Source organism: Phyllobates terribilis, unplaced genomic scaffold (genome assembly GCF_046119375.1).
Source record: "Phyllobates terribilis strain yellow unplaced genomic scaffold, ASM4611937v1 Scaffold_9__5_contigs__length_417890890, whole genome shotgun sequence".
Classification (NCBI taxonomy): domain Eukaryota; kingdom Metazoa; phylum Chordata; class Amphibia; order Anura; family Dendrobatidae; genus Phyllobates; species Phyllobates terribilis.
In genome coordinates, this window is record NW_027362769.1 from 342,841,459 (window position 1) to 342,859,684 (window position 18,226).

The 18,226-nt window shown below is 45.0% G+C and overlaps 1 protein-coding gene across 3 annotated transcripts in view; it reads left to right on the top strand.

Moving 5' to 3' along the window:
• LOC141162203 (cytochrome P450 2K4-like) overlaps positions 1 to 17,591 on the top strand; it is a 303,300-nt gene extending 285,709 nt beyond the window's left edge. For all 3 annotated transcript variants that reach the window (XM_073648051.1, XM_073648052.1, XM_073648053.1), the window contains one exon: positions 17,109 to 17,591. In XM_073648051.1, coding sequence (XP_073504152.1) covers positions 17,109 to 17,296 — 188 coding nt within the window. In that variant the 3' untranslated portion in view covers positions 17,297 to 17,591. The remainder of the gene's footprint in view (positions 1 to 17,108) is intronic.
• Positions 17,592 to 18,226: the final 635 nt, after the last annotated feature.

An 18,226-nucleotide genomic window follows, 5' to 3' on the forward strand; every position in this document is an offset into this window, starting at 1 on the left:
AGTAGCATTTTTTATGCGTTTTTACACTTTTGTATTACTTTCAACTGTGACAAATGCATTCACTGGGAAATATCATTTTAGCATTTTACAATCTTATCTGGCCATGTGTTGTGTGACACATGCATACAGTGCTGAAAAGACATGGGAACAGCATGGGGAAGACCCCTGGAAGCATCTCTGACACCCAGGTCACTGCCTAAAAGTGAGCCCATCAGAAGTGATCCTTGCCGCATCAGAAGATGCAGACTTGCAACTATCCCCGTGCAAGTCCTTGTCCCAGTGCAGTGTTCAATTGTACCTCCCCCTTTCCTTGCAATGCAAGCGCAAGTATGCAGCCTGCCACCCACCCACTCCCAGGCAGCAATACCATACTGCTAGCTTGCACTTGAAATGGGGCCTTTTAGTTTGGAGGAGGCCAAAGCTGGCCACTACCTCATGGCTGCTTTGGCAGAGAGGTATCCATACTCAGTCCCCAGCGGCCCGGAGGCCGGGTGTCCACGTTCGGTCCCCAGCCGCCAGGGGGCGGCCGGGTGTCCATACTCGGTCCCCAGCCGCCGCGCGGCCGGGTGTCCACACAAGCTCCTCAGCCACCTGGGGGTGGCCGGGTGTCCATAAACGGTCCTCAGCTGCCCCTATTTCTCTTTGGAATTTCCCCCACACTTTTCTTAGCCCGGCCTGCTTTAGGGCAGCATTGGATGAGCCTACCAGAGAACCAGACTCCTCAGGTGGGCCCTGGCTTCTCCATCAGGAGAGTTGAGAGTGCCAAGGTGAGGAGCATGATGATAATGATAGAAGTTAGCGTCTGCTTTGTTTTCTTGGAATGCAGGCGTAAGTGTGCAACCTGCCACCCACCCACCCCCAGGTTGCAGTACCATACTGCTAGCTTGCACTTGAAATGGGGCCTTTTAGTTTGGAGGAGGCCGAAGCTGGCCACTACCTCATGACTGCTTTTGCAGCGAGATATCCATATCAGTCCCCAGCCGCCCGGCGGCCGGGTGTCCACACTCGGTCCTCAGCCACCAGGGAGCGGCCGGGTGTCCATACTCTGTCCCCAGCCTCCCCGCGGCTGGGTGTCCACACACGCTCCCCAGCCGCCTGGGGGCGGCCGGGTGTCCATAAACGGTCCCCAGCCGCCTCTATTTCTTCTTGGAAGTTCCCCCACACTTTTCTTAGCCCGGCCTGCTTTAGGGCAGCATTGGAAGAGCCCACCAGAGAACCAGACTCCTCAGGTGGGCCCTGGCTTCTCTATCAGGAGAGTTGAGAGTGCCAAGGTGAGGAGCATGATGATAATGATAGAAGTTAGCGTCTGCTTTGTTTTCTTGGAATACAAGCGCATGTATGTAGTAGCGGCTAGGCTTGAGGTGGTCAGTGTTTTGGCGCATATCCTACCTCGTCCGAGGATTGCTGGATGTTTTCCTGCTACTATCCCAGTTCTATGACTCCCGTTAAAACAAAGCTTCAGGTGATGAATGATGGATGAGGTGGTGGCAAAAGAGAAAGAGCAGGAGGAACAGGAACCATTCACATGAATATCAGGCCAGTCAACCACACATGTCTTGTAGGATATGTTTCTGTACCAAAAGGAGCGGTTCGGCTACACAGTTATAGGGCATGCAGTGAGTGCAATGCCTACCAAAAATTTCGAGGCATTCCATTGCCCCTTGGAAGTGACATGGAGGTCAGAGGGACTTAAATGAACTGTTTTTTCCATATATAGCAACTGGGTCTCCTGTGCACTGTTGGCCTAAGCAGTGAATGGAAGGCTTTCCAAAAATTTTGAGGAACTGCAATGCACCTTGAAACAGACGTGGATTAAAGCATACTAAAAACCTTCTACCCATTATTGGGGAGTGGGTCTCCCTTAGTGTTCGCCTATGCATTGAAAAGCAAGAGCTGACTAAAATTAGGAGGAAATGCAATGCCAGTTGGAAGAATAGTGGAGGTCGCAGTGGAATAAAGAGACAATATCAATGACCCTTTAAAAAGTAGTGGAGGTCGCAGTATCTTAACAAGATGGTTTTAATGCCCCTTGGTAGAGACGTGGATTTCGCAGTAGCTTAGCAAGACAGTTTTAATGCCCCTTGGAAGAGACGTGGAGGTCGCAGTAGCTTAACAAGATGGTTTTAATGTCCCTTGGAAGAGACGTGGAGGTCGCAGTGGAATAAAAAGACAAAATTAATGCCCCTGAGAAAAGTGGTGGAGGTCACAGTAGCTTAACAATACGGTTTTAATGCCCCTGGGAAAAGTGGTGGTGGTCGCAGTAGAATAACAAGATGGTTTTAATGCCCCTTGCAAGAGACGTGGAGGTCGCAGTAGCTTAAGACGGTTTTAATGCCCCTTGGAAGAGACGTGGAGGTAGCAGTAGCTTAACAAGATGGTTTTAATGTCCCTTGGAAGAGACGTGGAGGTCGCAGTGGAATAAAAAGACAATATCAATGCCCCTGGGAAAAGTGGTGGAGGTCGCAGTAGCTTAACAAGACGGTATTAATGCCCCTGGGAAAAGTGGTGGAGGTCGCAGTAGCTTAACAAGATGATTTTACTGCCCCTTGGAAGAATGGTGGAGGCCGCAGTGGAAAAAAAGACAATATCAATGCCCCTTGAAAAAGTGGTGGAGGTCGCAGTAGCTTAACAAGATGGTTTTAATGCCCCTTGGAAGAGACGTGGAGGTCGCATTGGAATAAAAAGACAATATCAAAGCCTCTGGAAAAAGCGGTGGAGGTCACAATAGCTTTACAAGATGGTTTTAATGCCCCTGGGAAAAGTGGTGGTGGTCGCAGTATCTTAAGAAGACGGTTTTCATGCCCCTTACAAGAGCCATGCAGTACAGAATATTAAAAACATTATTCCCATTTTAGGGGAGTGGGTCTCCCATAGTCTTTGCCTATGCCTTCCAAGCAAAAGCTGCCAAAAATTAGGACGGAGGAACTTGCAATGCTGGCAACAAGGACCATGGTCACCCTGATGGTATAGTGGTGGTGGAGGCTGAGGATAAGGAGAAGAGAAAAATACAGCCGAAATGAGGAAGCGTATACCCATGTGTGGGTGTGAAGCGGTGAATTGGAATACACCTCCCGAAATAACACAGTGGATTTGACTTTATTTTACTCTGCTGTCATTTGGTGGTGATGAGAAGTCTGGCCCAATCCAGCCCTTGTTCATTTTGATAAGGGTCAGCTTGTCAGCATTGTCAGTTGACAGGCGAGTGCACTTTTCAGTTATAATTCCCCCAGCGGCACTAAAAACACGCTCCGATAACACGCTAGAGGCAGGGCAGGCCAGGACCTCCAAGGCATACAGAGCGAGTTCATTCCAAGTGTCTAGCTTGGATACCCAATAATTAAAAGGCACAGAGGAATCACGGAGGATGCTGGTACGGTCGGCAAGGTACTCCCTCACCATCTTTTGAAACTTTCCACTCCTTGTGAGAGTACCCCATGCCTCAGGGCCTGTAAGCTGAGTGGGTCTCAGAAAACTGTCCCAGAACGTTGACGGTAGAGATGAGCGTTGTTCGACTCGAACTGTTCGCCAATCTCAAATTCAAGCTGTTTTGAGCGGTGTTCGAGCTGTTCGGCGAACACGAAGGATTTGAAAAAAATCCGGCTGTTCGAGTTTATGTTCGATAACTGTTCGTGCACCAAAATCATAACTGGATTTTTTCACAGTAATGCTGATAATCAATGTTAATACGCAGTTTGAATATACAGCGGGGCGGGGGGAGGGGCAGGGGATGGATCTCTGTAGAAATAATGAAGATTTCCATTTTTTTTCTCTTTCCCGCATTTACAGTGGGGAGGTGCAATCTGTCAGCCTATCAGCAGCGCACACACGGAGCGAACTGCTTTTTTTCATACAAGCAAGGGCATGTGTCATTGGCTGTGTATGTCACATGTCCTTGCCCTATAAGACCAAGCCATTTTCCCCGTCGCCAACATTTTCTCACTGCTGCAGCTGCGTGTTAGACGGAACCGCTGTTGCTGTGTGCGCTATACTTTCAGTGTTAATTTCAAGACAATTTTCTCTAAAATATACAGATAGCTTGGGAGTAGGGAATAGTTGTGATTGCAGTCCTTTTGAGGACTAGGTTGCAGCATTTCCTATGACTTTTAGCAGGCAGGTCTGTGCTCTTAAATAGATAGGTTGGGAGTAGGGACAAATTGTAATTGCAGTCCTTTTGAGGACTATTTTACAGCATTTCCTAGGAATTTTTGCCAGGCAGGTATGTGCCAGTGCTGTGCAAGTGTTTTTCACAGCATTTGGCTAAATCTAGCAAAGCAAATCCTTTTTGGCCTCTTGCAGTGTATGTTAGTTAGTGGAGTAGCGTATCTGTGTTGCAAGCTACACCACCTGTGTATAGAATACAATTTTTTTTACTGCACCTAGCCAAGTAAAACCTTTTGGGCATAGCATCATTCTATTAGGCCATCTATAATAAGCTCCACCAGCTTGCAAATTAGTAATATTTTTTATCTGCATCCTGCTCGGAAAATAATTTTGGGCTTGCAGCAGTGTGTGGGACTTATTCTTAGTCCATCTATACTAAGCTCCTCCAGCTTGCAAATTACAAATATTTTTTATCTGCATCTAGCTCGGAAAATAATTTTGGGCCTAGTAGTAGTGTGTGGTACTCATTGTATTAAGCCATCTATACCAAGCTCCACCAGCTTTGAAATTAATAATAATTTTTAGCTACATCTTGCCTGTAAAATAATTTTGGGCATATCAGCAATGTGTGGTACTCATTCTATTAGGCCATCTATACTAAGCTCCACCAGCTTTGAAATTAATAATAATTTTTAGCTGCATCTTGCCTGGAAAATAATTTTGGGCATATTAGCAGTGTGGTACTCATTGTATTAGGCCTTCTATACCAAGCTCCACCAGTTTTGAAATTAATAATAATTTTTAGGTGCATCTTGCATGGAAAATAATTTTGGGCATACTAGTAGTGTGTGGTATTCATTGTATTAGGCCATCTATACCAAGCTCCACCAGCTTTGAAATTAATAATAATTTTTAGCTGCATCTTGCCTGTAAAATAATTTTTGGCATATTAGCAGTGTGTGGTACTCATTCTATTCGGCCATCTATACTAAGCTCCACCAGCTTTCAAATTACTAATACTTTTTAACTGCATCTTGCCTGTAAAATAATTTTGGGCATAGTAGCAGTCTGGTCATGCCACACGCTTTCTAACTGCGCATAAGGGATCCTCCACACCTCCGAACTATGCTGGCAGTAGGTCTCAACGTCATCAGGCGGTTTTTACTTTGAAATGTCTGGGAAATGTGAGTCACTGGAGAACCAGTTTCATGAATGGTTGTCTCCACTGGAACTGAAACCAGGGAAGGCCATGTGCGACAATGCGGCAAACCTCGGTGCGGCCCTTCGCCGGGGCAATGTCACACACGTGCCTTGTATGGCTCACGTGTTGAACCTGGTTGTCCAGCAATTTTTAGCCCACTATCCCGGACTAGATGGCATTCTGAAGAGGGCACGGTCGCTGTGTGCTCACTTCCGCCGTTCGCATCCCGCAGCTTAGCGACTTACATCTCTACAGAAGTCGTTGGGCCTGCCACTTCACCGGCTAAAATGCGATGTGCCTACCCGGTGGAATTCAACTCTGCACATGTTGCAGCGACTGTGGCAGCACCGACAAGCCCTGGTGCATTACGTTCTGACGTATAGCCTGGGCCAACGAGATCCAGAGGTGGGGCAAATCACGCTGGAGGAGTGGTCTCAGATCAGGGACCTATGCACCCTTCTGCACAGTTTTGAAATGGCAACGAAGATGTTTAGTGCTGACGATGCCATTATCAGCATGACTATTCCGGTGATTTACATGCTGGAGCACATGTTAAACAGAATTCGGAGTCAGGTGGTGTGACAAGAGGAGGTAGAGGAAGTAGAGGAGGAGGAGTTGTATGCGGAAGAGTTAACATCTGCAAGGTCCAGACGGTCGGCAGCACCAAGGCGGCAGGCATGTGAGGGTGGGGGAGATGGATTTACCAGGGCGCATGGTAGCAGCCAAACTAGTGAGGAAGGTGCAGGAGACCAGGAAGAAGTGGAGGACAAACTGATGGAAGACTCATCAGATGAGGGAGACCTTGATCACATTTTTGTTGTGCGAGGTTGGGGGTAGAGGGCAGAGGAAGCAAGCATGATTGTTACCTCGCCACCAACACAACAGGGACTTGGTGCTCCTGGATGCGCAAGACACATGAGTGCCTTCTTGATGCACTACCTGCAACATGACCTTCGAATTGTCAGAATTTGAAATAATCCTGACTACTGGGTTGCCACACTCTTAGATCCCCGGTACAAAAGTAAATTTGCAGAAATAATTCCTGCCATAGAAAGGGATTCACGCACGCAGGAGTATTAGCAGAGACTGTTGCAGAATCTTACATGTGCTTTTCCACAAAACACCAGTGGTGCAAGTAGTGAATCTCAGAGTTCTAACTTGCCAACCGTGGGACTGTCGAGTGTTCAGCACTCAAACCATAACAGAAACACAGTATCTGCTGGTAACAGCAATTTTGCAGAATCATTGCAAAGCTTTTTTAGCCCATCCTTTGCAAGGTCACAGGAGACAAGAAGTCTGACACATAGTCAACGCTTAGAGACGATAGTACAGGAGTATCTCCAAGTAAACATCAAAGCCATGACTGTGTCACTGGACCCTTGCTCTTTTCGGGCTTCCAATCTGGATAAATGGCCGCAGCTCGCCACTTACGCCTTGGAGATCTTGTTATGCCCCGCAGCCAGCGTTCTCTCTGAACGTGTGTTCAGCGCTGCTGGTGGTGTGCTGACAGATTAGCGCACGCGGCTCTCCACTGAGAATGTAGACAGATGCACGTTCATAAAGATGAACAAATCATGGATCCGCAAGGACTTTTCTACCCCTGTGTCATCCTGGGGAGAGTAAAAGCTTGAGGATTTCGTAAAATCTCCTCACCAACCGTTTTAAGCTTTCAAATTACTAATAATTTTTAGCTGCATCTTGTCTGGAAAATAATTTTGGGCCTGTAGCAGTGTGCGGTACTCATTCTTTTATGCCATCTATACTAAGCTCCACCAGCTTGCAAATTACTAATAATTTTTAGCTGCCTCTTGTCTGGAAAATAATTTTGGTCGTACTAGCAGTGTGTGGTACTCATTCTAACCAACCGTTTTAAGCAACTCTGGGGCAATTGATGCCACTTAAGTGGTGTCTGTGCCACAAATTTTTGGAAAAAATGGAGACTCTGTTTGGAGTCCCCTTGCTTTGTTTTACGTGACGTTGCCATCGTCAATTAGAGGTGGGTTGCCCCCCCCCCTTTTAACCGTAAGAAAATACATGCAGTGCTGGCCAAAAGTGGCACCCCTGCAATTCTGTCAGATAATACTCAGTTTCTTCCTGAAAATGATTGCAATCACAAATTCTTTGGTATTATTCTGTTCATTTAATTTGTTTTCAATGAAAAAAACACAAAAAGAATTGTCCTAAAGTCAAATTGGATATAATTCCACACCAAACCTAAAAAAGAGGGTGGACAAAAGTATTGGCACCCTTTGAAAAATCATGTGATGCTTCTCTAATTCGTGTAATTAACAGCACCTGTAACTTACCTGTGGCACCTAACAGGTGTTGGCAATAACTAAATCACACTTGCAGCTAGTTAACATGGATTAAAGTTGACTCAACCTCTGTCCTGTGTCCTTGTGTGTACCACATTGAGCAAGGAGAAAAGAAATAAGACCAAAGAACTGTCTGAGGACTTGAGAAACCAAATTGTGAGGAAGCATGAGCAATCTCAAGGCTACGAGTCCATCTCCAAAGACCTGAATGTTCCTGTGTCTTCCGTGTGCAGTGTCATAAAGAAGTTTACAGCCCATGGCACTGTGGCTAACCTCCCTAGATGTGGACGGAAAAGAAAAATTGACGAGAGATTTCAACGCAAGATTGTGCGGATGGTGGATAAAGAACCTCGACTAACATCCAAACAAGTTCAAGCTGCCCTGCAGTCCGAGGGTACAACAGTGTCAACCCGTAGGGCCCAGTGTGAGAAAGCTGGGTCTCCCTCAGAGGTCATGGGCCTTCCAGCAGGACAATGACCCAAAACACACTTCCAAAAGCACTATAAAATGGTTAGAGAGAAAGCACTGGAGACTTCTAAGGTGGCCAGCAATGAGTCCAGACCTGAATCCCATAGAACACCTGTGGAGAGATCTCAAATGGCAGTTTGGAGAAGGCACCCTTCAAATATCAGGGACCTGGAGCAGTTTGCCAAAGAAGAATGGTCTACACTTCCAGCAGAGCATTGATGGTTACCGGAAGCGGTTGTTCGCAGTTATTTTGGCTAAAGGTTGTGCAACCAAATATTAGGCTGAGGGTGCCAATAGTTTTGTCCGGCCCTTTTTTGGAGTTTTGTGTGAAATGATCAATGATTTGATTTTTGCTTCATTCTCTTTTGTGTTTTTTCCTTGCAATCAAATTAAATTAAGATAATACTACTAAAGAATTTGTGATTGCAATCATTTTCAGGAAGAAACTGAGTATTATCTGACAGAATTGCAGTGGTGCCAAAACTTTTGGCCAGCACTGTACACTATGGCTTGGGGTAACACAGATGGTTGAGTCTGAAGAGCTGTTTTCTCAGAGGTCTGCTCCAAAGCTTCAGTGTCTGCTAGTCAGCGTAGTAACCCAGCTGCGAAGCAAGCTGCATCGCCTATGTATCTAATAATGATTTTTAAATGCATCTAGCCTAGGCACACTGTGGGGACCCCTAACCAAACCCAGACGCTCAGCCCCCTAACGCCCCCCTTTCATTGACAATACAATCATGTAACTCTTACAACTGGATGGGTGAGGATCGGTCACAGCTTTATTAACTGTTTATACTCATTCCATTAGAAATACTTTTTATTTAAAAAATAATTCAGCTTGTTGAAGCATGCCCTGTGTCTCCAGTCTCCAGAATGGCAAGTTGGCCAACAAGTGTAACTCTCCAACATGTCCTTTCTATTTCCAGGCCACGGAGGATCCTGCTTACTCATATGCAGGACTCCGACCCCCATCCATCACTCTTAACGCTTTTTCCACTCCGTCCTGGAGTCCTGACAGGAATATGTCCAGTCCAGTATACATTAAGTGAACACCATCGGGCCGTATGAGGCCTGCTTTATCTCCTTCCAGTTGTCGGTGTCGTATCACTACACAGCCTCTGTCTCTTATAAATTTTGCCATCCGAATATTTATTACCTGCCTTGTCCGTTCGATGGCCGTGATGCCTCACGCACCTTGCCATACCGTTCTCGGCACAATCTCTGACCATACTATAGTTAGTTTTGTGAAAAATTCTCTGAAGCGCTCAGTGTCTAGTTTCATTATTGCCATTAGTTATGCACTCTTGTGATAAGCTATGTCATTTCCCCCGGCCTGTATAACTAAGATGACCGGACCTCTTGCCTCTCTCCCTACCTTGATTACATCCATTAGTACCTGTGGCCATTGCAGGCCTCTAATACCTCTCAAGTTCAAATATGTGTTATGAAACTCCAATTTCCTCCCGCCTGGGCGGACTTTCACCCTTCTTTCTACACAATATATATACTAGTTCTTAATCATTGCATAGCAAAAAAAACGCAAGGAAGTGGTATTTATATGTCATGTCCTGCTATGCACCTGTTCAAGGCTGAGTTAATCAGAAATGTAAACACACATACCATGTTAAAATCGTATAGCATAGAAACAATGCATATAAATGTAAATAATCAAAAAGAAAAAGAAAAGAAGAAAAAAGGAACATATATAATAATAATCTATAAATGATCACTCATAATGATACATCAAATCATGTCTGATTTTTAAACCCGCTGGTACACGTGTATTTAAAGTATAAATCCACCAACTTTCTCTATTAAGGAGCTTTCTCCTATAATCATCCACCAAATCTCCACCAATCGCCACGGACCACGGAGGGTCCACCACAGTCAGTGAATCCTTCCTCATTTAGTATAGAGTCTACCAATACTTTGGGCGTATTAGCCCAGCTGCGAAGCAAGCTGCACCGCCTGTGTATCTAATGAGAATTTTTAATTGCATCTAGCCTAGGCAGACTGTGGGGACCCCCAACCAAACCCAGACGCTCTGCATCTAACCCAGCCAATCATTTGATAGTATTGCTGGTAGCAGAGTCGCATGGGCTCTAAACCTTGCATAGCCTGTGCATTTTTTCAGATCGCTAAGGATGACCCAACTCGTGTTATCTGTAACATTTGTCGCCAAAAGCTAAGTAGAGGCCAAAAAATCCATAGTTTGAGCACTTCATGCATGAACCGTCACATGGATATGAAGCATAAGTTGCAGTGCGAAGCTCACTGTGCTACAACCACCATCTGCCCCACCTGTGTCATCCTGGGGAGACTAAAAGCTACTGCGTAGTCTTTTCCAAAAATTTGAGGGAATTACCACGGGAATGGTTTGAAAGAGGTATAAGAGTTTAGGTAGGACGTTCATTTTTAGTATACTTATTCTGCTGAACCAGGAAAAATCCTTCACCGTCCAAGAAGTAAGATCTTTATGGAGTTGTTCAATAATGGGCCCAAAATTAAGATAAAATAGACGGAAGAGGTCTCTATGAATACAACTTCCTAAGTATTTGATACCCTGTGAGGGCCAGGCAAAGGGAAAGTTGGACTGGATGGAATCCTGTATGGATTTGGGGAGGGAGACATCGAGGGCCTCAGACTTCGCTGCATTGATTTTAAAGGAAATGCTTCAGGCTCCCGGGACACTCAGTGAAGAGCATCGGGGAGGCACCCCAAGGCACAGGGGCTGGGACTGGCAGTAGGACGCCTTGCGGTGGACCGGCAAGCTTGATTCTTATAAAAGCTTTTTAACTGCAGCAGCTTCAGTGGACACTACTGGAGCTGGAATTCCCGCGGCTGCTGGCATCAGACTTGCCCTCCAATATATCCTTGTAAAAGGATTTAAAGTGTACTCATTCAAATTACAGAGACAATTTAAATTAAAAAGCTTAGACCTGCCTCCTCTGCAGGGGGTCTCGCTCGACCCACCAGCGGACAGGCAACAGTATTGGGAGAGGGGGGGTGGCCGTCAGGGTCCACCGCAGCTCTGGCACAAACCCGGCGACACGGAGGTCGCACGGGCAGGAACGGACTGGCCGTGTCAGCTTCGCACTTTTTTGGTTTTAGAAGGGCATGACATGCCTATATCTGTGTCTCCCCCTCCTTTTACTCCTCCACCTCTTTTCTTTTCGCATGACTATATGTACTTGTCACTTTTCCATGTGTTAGTTGTGTCTTCTGAGCAGTTTGTCAGCTTTTGGACACCTTTGAAGGTGTTTTCTATGTGTTTCGATGTGTTTTTGTTTGCCTGCCATTGGTTTTAACGGTGTTCAACGGTGTTCGATGAACAGTTCGACGAACAGTTCAACGAACATACGGGTGTTCGATGAACCGAACCGAGCTCGAACACTACGGGGGTGGCTCAACTCTAGTTGACAGTGTTCCCCTACCTCTGCTGGATTGGAGCTGCATCTCTCTCGCCTGTACGCCTTGGTTGGTCAATGAACTGTGACCTATGCCGCTAGCATGTTCAGATGGGAATTTTTTTAACAGTTCTGCAGCAAGGGCCTTCTGGTACTGCCCCATTTTTATATACCTCTCCACCTCAGGAATAACAGAGTGAAAATTCTCCTTGTAGCGTGGGTCTAAAAGTGTCACCAAACAGTAATGACTGTCACCCAACATTTTGACAACGCGAGGGTCACGGTTAAGGCAGCCATAAAGTCAGCCATGCGTGTCAGACTGGTAACGGGCAAGACTTCCGTGTCCTCACCAAGATGATGACTGACCATGCTCTATTCGTCCTCCTCCCCCCTGTCCTCAGGCTCCACACGCTGAACCGACTGTATGACAGTTGTACGTATGCACGTTGGGATGAGATGAGGCTGGGCTGTGTGTAATCGCCCATTTCGGGTTCTTGATCCATCTCATCATACTCTAGCTGCAATGCCTCCTCTTTAATTCTCTGCAGAGAGCGCTGCAAAAGACAGACAAGTGGGATGCTAACGCTAATGATGGCATCATCACCACTCACCATCTTGGCGGACTCCTCAAAGTTTGTCAGGATGGTACATATGTTAGACATCCAGGTCCACTCCTGAGGTCTTATGTGTGGAGTCTGACCTGAATATCGATGGCCTTGTTGCAGCTGGTACTCCACAACTGCTCTCTTCTGCTCTCAAATCCTTTGCAACATGTGGAGGGTAGAGTTCCAACGTGTGGGGGCATCACACACAAGTCGGTGTGCCGGAAGCTGCAAACGCTGCTGCAACACAGCTAGGGCGTGGGAAGCGGTAGCCGACTTGCGAAAATGAGCTGACAGGCGGCGTACTTTGACAAGCAGATCTGGCAACTCGGGGTACGATTTAAGAAGCCGCTGAATCACGAGGTTAAGCACATGAGCCAGGCATGGTACGTGTGTGATCTTGCCTCGCCTCAGAGCCGCCACCAGGTTACGGCCATTGTCACACACGACCATACCTGGATGTAGGATCAGCGGTCTCAGCCACAGATCTGCCTGCTCTTTCACAGCTGTCCATTACTCACAAGCAGTGTGAGGTTTATCACCTAAGCTTGTGAGTTTCAGCACAGCCTGTTGCCGCTTGGCTGAGCCATTACTGCAGTGCTTCCAGCTGGTAACTGATGTGGTGATTTCTGAGATGGAGGCTGAACATGAGGAGGAGGAGGAGCATGATGCGCAGGAGCTGTACACTGTGGGGGCTACTCTGACTGACAAAGGGCCCGTAATCCTCAATGTGGGAAGGATGTGTACCGTCCCAAGGTCTGACTGGGTCCCTGCTTCCACTATGTTTACCCAGTGTGCCGTCAGGGAGATGTACCGTCCCTGGCCACAAGCACTTGTCCACGTGTCCGTTGTCAGGTGGACTCTCCCAGTAACTGCGTTGTTGAGGGCACGGCAAAAAATGCCAAAAGCAGGATAATACAGAGATTTGACCCGTGGAACTGCAAAACCACAGTTATAGTTATGTGGCATACACCAGAATCTTTTAAACAGATATATTGGTGTCTGAACAGTCAGGGAGACACTATTACAGCTTTTTTTTACGGCAAAAGATGCCAAAAGCAGGATAATACAGAGATTTGACCAGTGGAGCTGCAAAACCACAGTTATAGTTATGTGGCCTACACTAGACTCTTTTAAACAGATATATTGGTGTCTGACCAGTCAGGGAGACACTATTACAGCTTTTTTTTACAGCAAAAGATGCCAAAAGCAGGATAATACAGAGATTTGACCCGTGGAACTGCAAAACCACAGTTATAGTTATGTGGCCTACACTAGACTCTTTTAAACAGATATATTGGTGTCTGACCAGTCAGGGAGACACTATTACAGCTTTTTTTTACGGCAAAAGATGCCAAAAGCAGGATAATACAGAGATTTGACCTGTGGAACTGCAAAACCACAGTTCTATTTCTCTGGCCTACCCAAGAATCTTTTAAACAGATATATTGGTGTCTGACCAGTCAGGGAGACACTATTACTGTTTCTTTTTACGGCAAAAAATGCCAAAAACAGGATAATACAGAGATTTGACCCGTGGAACTGCAAAACCACAGTTCTATTTCTCTGGCATACCCCAGAATCTTTTAAACAGATATATTAGTGTCTGACCAGTCAGGGAGACACTATTACTGCTTTTTTTACGGCAAAAAATGCCAAAAGCAGGATAATACAGAGATTTGACCCGTGGAACTGGAAAACCACACTTCTATTTTTCTGGCCTATACCAGACTCTTTTAAACAGATATATTGGTGTCTGAACAGTCACAGGTACACTCAATTTTTTGGGGGGGTGGGGAAATACCAAAAGGTTAATAAGACGAGTATTTGTACAGTCTGACTGAGGGAAAAAAAAAAGGATTTAGATGAAAAAAAAAAAGATTTTTCCTGGCCCCTGAGGCCGGGGGATAAGTCTAGCAATTTGTCCAACAGGAGCACACAGGACTGTAATGCAGTGTTTGCTGGTATAACCACTGCGTCTCCTATACAGCCTGCCTGCCTGCCTGATATCTGGGATGGATATTAGTCCTGAGAAGGACTGTTTGTTTGATTTGGCAGGCTTTAGAGATCCTACACTAACTATTTTGAAGGATAAATCTCTCCCTAGTTCAACAGCACAGACCCTACACTGTCTGATCCGGAGCGACTGTGTCCAAGATGGCAGCGCCCGGTTTTAATTACTCGAGGTGATGCTGTGCAGTCAGCCAATCACTGTAATGCCCACAAATAACATGGCTGCGGCATTACAGTGACTGGCTGGCAATCCCTGCATGTTCATTGGCTCTACAAAGAGCGCTAAATGTGCAGGGCAGAGACCCGAGCTCCCGCCCGAGTATGCTCGGTCAACACTAATTGTAATACTACAGGAGTTATTTATTTAAAGGGGTTGTACACTACTTTATATTATCCCCCCAATGTATCCCCCTGGGGCCCCTAAGACTTTTTGTAAATACCTTATGTTGCTATGTTGCTGATAATGCCTGTGAGTGGCGCTATCACTGGCCGATCACAGGCATCACATGTCTCCCGGCTGCAGCCGGCTCTGACATCCACTGATGTCACGACAAGTGCTAGCAGCAGCCGGAGGTCTTTGTCTTCCGCGTTCCAGGTGGATGCCAGGCTGTGGGTGGGGTTACCCCCCTGCGTCACACCCGGCATCCACCGCACACTCTGCCTCTCCCCATTCATTGGAAAAGTGCACTGTGATTGCCTGGTGTGACGCTGGGGTAACCCCGCCCACAACCCATCAGCCTCCACGGGGACCCCAGCACTGAGTCACGCCTCACTTGTTGTGACGTCAGCGCGGGGTCACATGATGCCTGTAAGGTATTTACAAAAAGTCTTAGGGGCCCCGGGGGGATACATTGGGGGAGTAATATTAAGTAGTGAGCAACTTCTTTAATAGATTGTAGAGCGCGCAAAGTCCAAAATGTTGGATGTACTGCAGGGCCCCTTAATAAAGTATCCATAGGCACCTGTCAGATGAAACTAATTCCAATGCAGTTAATCTATCAGTGGTCTCAAAACATTTTTTACACAAACATCAGAGAGACACTCAATTTATTACATTTTTACAAATAGAGACGGTTATTAGACCCATTTGAGGAAGTGATCTTAAGAGGAAAATTCTTAATAGGGAGAGCGTTTGGATTTTCAAGCTACAAACTAGAATTCCCAATGGTGTAGATATAAGACAGGACCTTATTCTTCAATATACTTAGTATGATGATGTCACATCTTGTATGTTTTTAATTTATTCTTTTTTCTCCTTTTTTTTCTTTTTTCACTTTTGTTTTTATATATATGTATCTGTTTTTATGGGATTTACCATCTAATTCCATTCTACAGCGTTACTTCCCTGACTGTTCCACTTGCAGTGGATTTGAAATAATAAATTAATAGTTCCATACATCTGTTTCAGCAGGGAGGAATCGCACAGCTATATAAAAATAGCATTGTCTAAGCTTCACATTAGATCATGACTAAGGTTGTTATAGTCGAAACGTGTCGATCCTAATCAGATTTACATGCTGGTTGCTGGTATTTTGGAGATAGGCTATGTGCACACGATGCGGATTTAATGCGTTTTTGTGGCAGATATTCGCAGCGAAAACGCTGTGAAAATGCATTAAAATCGCTTGTAATAGGTCTGACATGTACAGCAATACAAATCCGCATGTACTGTGCACATCATATGGAAATTTCCGCTGCGGATTCGCATTGTGGTAAAAACCGCAGCAAAACCAATTCTAGTGCGATTCCACGGTGAAATCGCCGTCATTGACTTGATTTGGACTGCATAAGATCCACATGACTACATGTAGTCATGCGGATCTTATGCGATTTAATGCGCGGATGGTTCCCGGGTCTGGAGAAGAGGAGACTATCACTCGACCCTGGTACCATCGTACCTACAAGTGAAAAAAGAATTATAAAGTTAAAAAAAAAGTCATACTCACCTCTCCGGCGCCCCCGACATCCTTCCGGTGTTCTCCCGGCGATGATGCGCTCTGATCGGCTCCCAACGGTGATCTGCAATGACCTTCGCTGAGGTCATTTAGTCAGCTGATGGTCACATGACCGCTGATGTCAGCGATCAGATGATGGTTGCGACCATCAACTGACTAAATGACTCGCCGAAGGTCCTTGCAGATCAGCGCTAGGAGGCAAGGAGAGCGCATCGTCGCCGGGAAGAGACCAGGGGCTGGCGGAAGGTGAGTATGAATATTTTTTACTTTGTAATTCATTTTTTTAAACTATTTTATGGTCACAAAATCTAAATCTATGCCAGTCGCAAGGATTTATATTGTGTGACCAACTTGTCAAGCCCTTTTCCAAGTGATACTCAAAATCGCTTGGAAAAGTGCTTGAAAATATGCATGCTTAAAACGCATGTAAAAAAGTTAAAACGCTTCTCCCTGGCAGAAAAAACTCATGTCCATTCCGCATGCGTTTTTTTCTGCCAGGGAGAAGAAAAAACGCATGTGGATTTTGGCGGGAATTTCCGCATAGTGTAGACATAGCCTTACTCTTTTAACAATTCCAATAAAGAATTTGTATTTTAACTTACCTGCATCACTGGAGATTTCCTCCTCTGCCAATTGTTAAAAACATCATCATATGCCGCTTGGTCATGCTTTTAGGTACTTAAGCTCAGAAAGACAAGCATTCATTTCTAAAAAGTATAGTCATATCTGGGGCAAAGTCAAACTTTCGACCCTTTTCAAGAAATTGTCCCTCAATTGGCATCCTTGTAGAGGATGGAGTATTGTAATATTCTATGTACGCTGAGACTTGCTCGGATACAAAACATCCTGGAGCCATGATCAAGATTTCCAGGAGGTTCTAGGAAACTTTGGTTACTTCCTGGAGGTCTCCTTTTTTTCCAGGAGACTCGCAGTCAGATAGAGTTGGAAAGTTTGCATTACATCCGTTTTATTTCGTTACTACAAGTGTTGGGGTCAAAATCTATTTTCAACATGACAATGTTAACTCACTAATCCCATTTCTACAGGAAGAAGAGCTTGTGCTGGGGAGGCCTTGGCCAAGATGGAACTGTTCCTGTTTTTTACTGGACTTCTTCAAGCATTTACTTTCTATCCGCCTCCAGGAGTTTCCAGAGAAGATCTAAATCTCAAGCCTGGCGTTGGATTTACGTTAGTCCCCACACCATACATGACATGTGCGAAGCCAAACTATTAGCTTGGAGTGAAAAAACGAGACAACACAGAGACCGATGTTTTTTGTTGATTATATTTTAAGATATTTTAATTTGTACTTTTTTTTAAAATTTCATTATCAAATATATAACACTAAATTATCAATAAACAATACACAGCTCACACACAAACCTTAATGGAGTGAATCTTGTAATGGTCTCCAGCTATTAATCGACCTTTAAACTAAAGTAATATTTTTTGAGTTGTAGTAAATTCTGATAGGATTTCTTTGATTAGATGTTTATTCTGGCACAAATAAAAATTTTAATGTGCTATAACTGTGCATAGTTTATCTTTTGTAAGATATTTTGTTTTCTCCTGACTTCTTGTGCCTTTAACTTCTGGGACAGAAAATAGAACTTAGGACTCCCGTACACATTAGGTTAAAGCCGGACAAACATCTAATCTGTATAGGGGCCTCCTGACTTTCTACCGACTAATGATGTGAGGAGGAGTAAGGAAGTTCTTTCATTTTCAAGTTAAAGGCTCTAAGCTTTTTTCCACTTTTGCCATTAAAAATTTACACACCAAGTGTACATATATTTTTAGAAGTCAGGAGAGATAGTTGTTGGTCGATTGAGTGGTGGCCGACTTTTTTCTAGCTTTATCGGCACGTGTAGATCACTAATCAGGGCCTTTGGGACACTATCCATCCTCTTGACTGATAACAGTGTAAATATTCAGGAAAACAAAGTCCTACAATAGATTATTACACCCAAAGGCATAAGACAGAGTAAAGTACTCTAAGGGGTCTCCAGCTACAGTGAATGATTGTAATTGCTGCTGTTATTATTGCACACACATGCAGGGAAATAATGTACTGGTATATAAAGATGTATCTCTACATATCAGAATATTAATGCTTGTAAAAAATAAGAATACCATTAAGATCTATAGCTAGAGAAAATTCTCT